This window comes from Triticum dicoccoides, unplaced genomic scaffold (assembly GCF_002162155.2).
Source record: "Triticum dicoccoides isolate Atlit2015 ecotype Zavitan unplaced genomic scaffold, WEW_v2.0 scaffold6558, whole genome shotgun sequence".
In the NCBI taxonomy this organism is placed as follows: Eukaryota; Viridiplantae; Streptophyta; class Magnoliopsida; order Poales; family Poaceae; genus Triticum; species Triticum dicoccoides.
In genome coordinates, this window is record NW_021289521.1 from 864 (window position 1) to 2,000 (window position 1,137).

General features: G+C 58.5%; 1 protein-coding gene across 1 annotated transcript; it reads left to right on the top strand.

Moving 5' to 3' along the window:
• The first annotated feature begins 272 nt into the window (after window positions 1–272).
• LOC119347376 lies at window positions 273–1,129 on the top strand. The gene is made up of 2 exons (XM_037616157.1): window positions 273–501; window positions 632–1,129. The coding sequence occupies exons 1-2, from the start codon at window positions 458–460 to the stop codon at window positions 1,008–1,010; spliced, it is 423 nt and encodes a 140-aa protein (XP_037472054.1). The 5' UTR covers window positions 273–457; the 3' UTR covers window positions 1,011–1,129.
• The last annotated feature ends 8 nt before the right edge of the window (window positions 1,130–1,137 follow it).

Here is a 1,137-nt window from a genome sequence, read left to right on the forward strand (position 1 = left end):
GTGTGGCAGCGATGGCGGCGCTCGCTGGTGGCTGCGCGATGGAGCTCCGGGCCGTGTGTCGGCCCATGGAGGTAGGCGGTACTGTGGCTCTCATGGCGCGGGGCGGATGCGGCGGGCGGTGACGTTGTACGTGCGGCGACCGCGGAGGCCGCCGAGGCGCTGCGTGGTGGCGCAGCGGCGGCGGCATGAAGGCCGTGGCGGTGCAGGGCAATAAGACGCGGCGGCAAGCCGGGCGCGACCGGTGCGTTTTATAGGTGCGCACTGGACGCGTCGGGCGCGTCAGGACCGCGGGAGTGGACCGCGTCGAGGCGCTGGACCTGGTTGCTCAGGAGCGACATGCCCCTGCGGCAATCAACAAAGTCTACCGATCTGTTTTTCATGTTTATTTTTCGCCAAGTGTTCCACCGACGACGCCGAAGAGAATCGATCGCTAGCTCGAAGGTCATGTACAAGGAGCATGCGGCTAGATGTGCATGTGCTAGGCACTGTTCATCAATCAAGGTGATTGCTAGCTAGCTTGGTAGCTTTGCACGTACGAGTGCTGCTGCTCTATGGGGAATTGATCTCGCGATCGAAAGCCAACAATTGGTATTTAGAGCCTCAACGATCTACAATTTACGATGATGGACAGCGACAAGGAATCGGTCAAGTCCGGCAACGGCGGTTCCAAGGCAAACATGAACGGCGACAAGGTGAATAAGAGCGGCAAGTCAGCAACCAGTGATGGAGGAACGGGCGGCGCCAACGTACAGGTGCATCGCAACATCCCCATCCAGTACCCGATGCTCACCGATGCCAACTACGGCGTGTGGGCAGTGAAGATGAAGATCATTCTCCGAACCCTTCGAGTGTGGGATGCCATTACGGACGACGACGTCGACGAGGAGTGCGACGAAGGTGCCATGGCCGCCATAGCCCAGTCTGCGCCGGATTCTGTGCTGATGACATTGGCGGAGTTTGAGACGGCAAGAGAGGCGTGGAATGCACTCAAAGAGATGAGGATTGAATAAAATCGTGTCACGAAGGCTCGGGCACAAGTGCTGAAGCGCCAATTTCACAAGTTGCAGATGGAGAAAACTGAATCGGTGAACGACTATGCCATGCGTCTGACTACTTTGGTGGGAGAGATCCACGCGC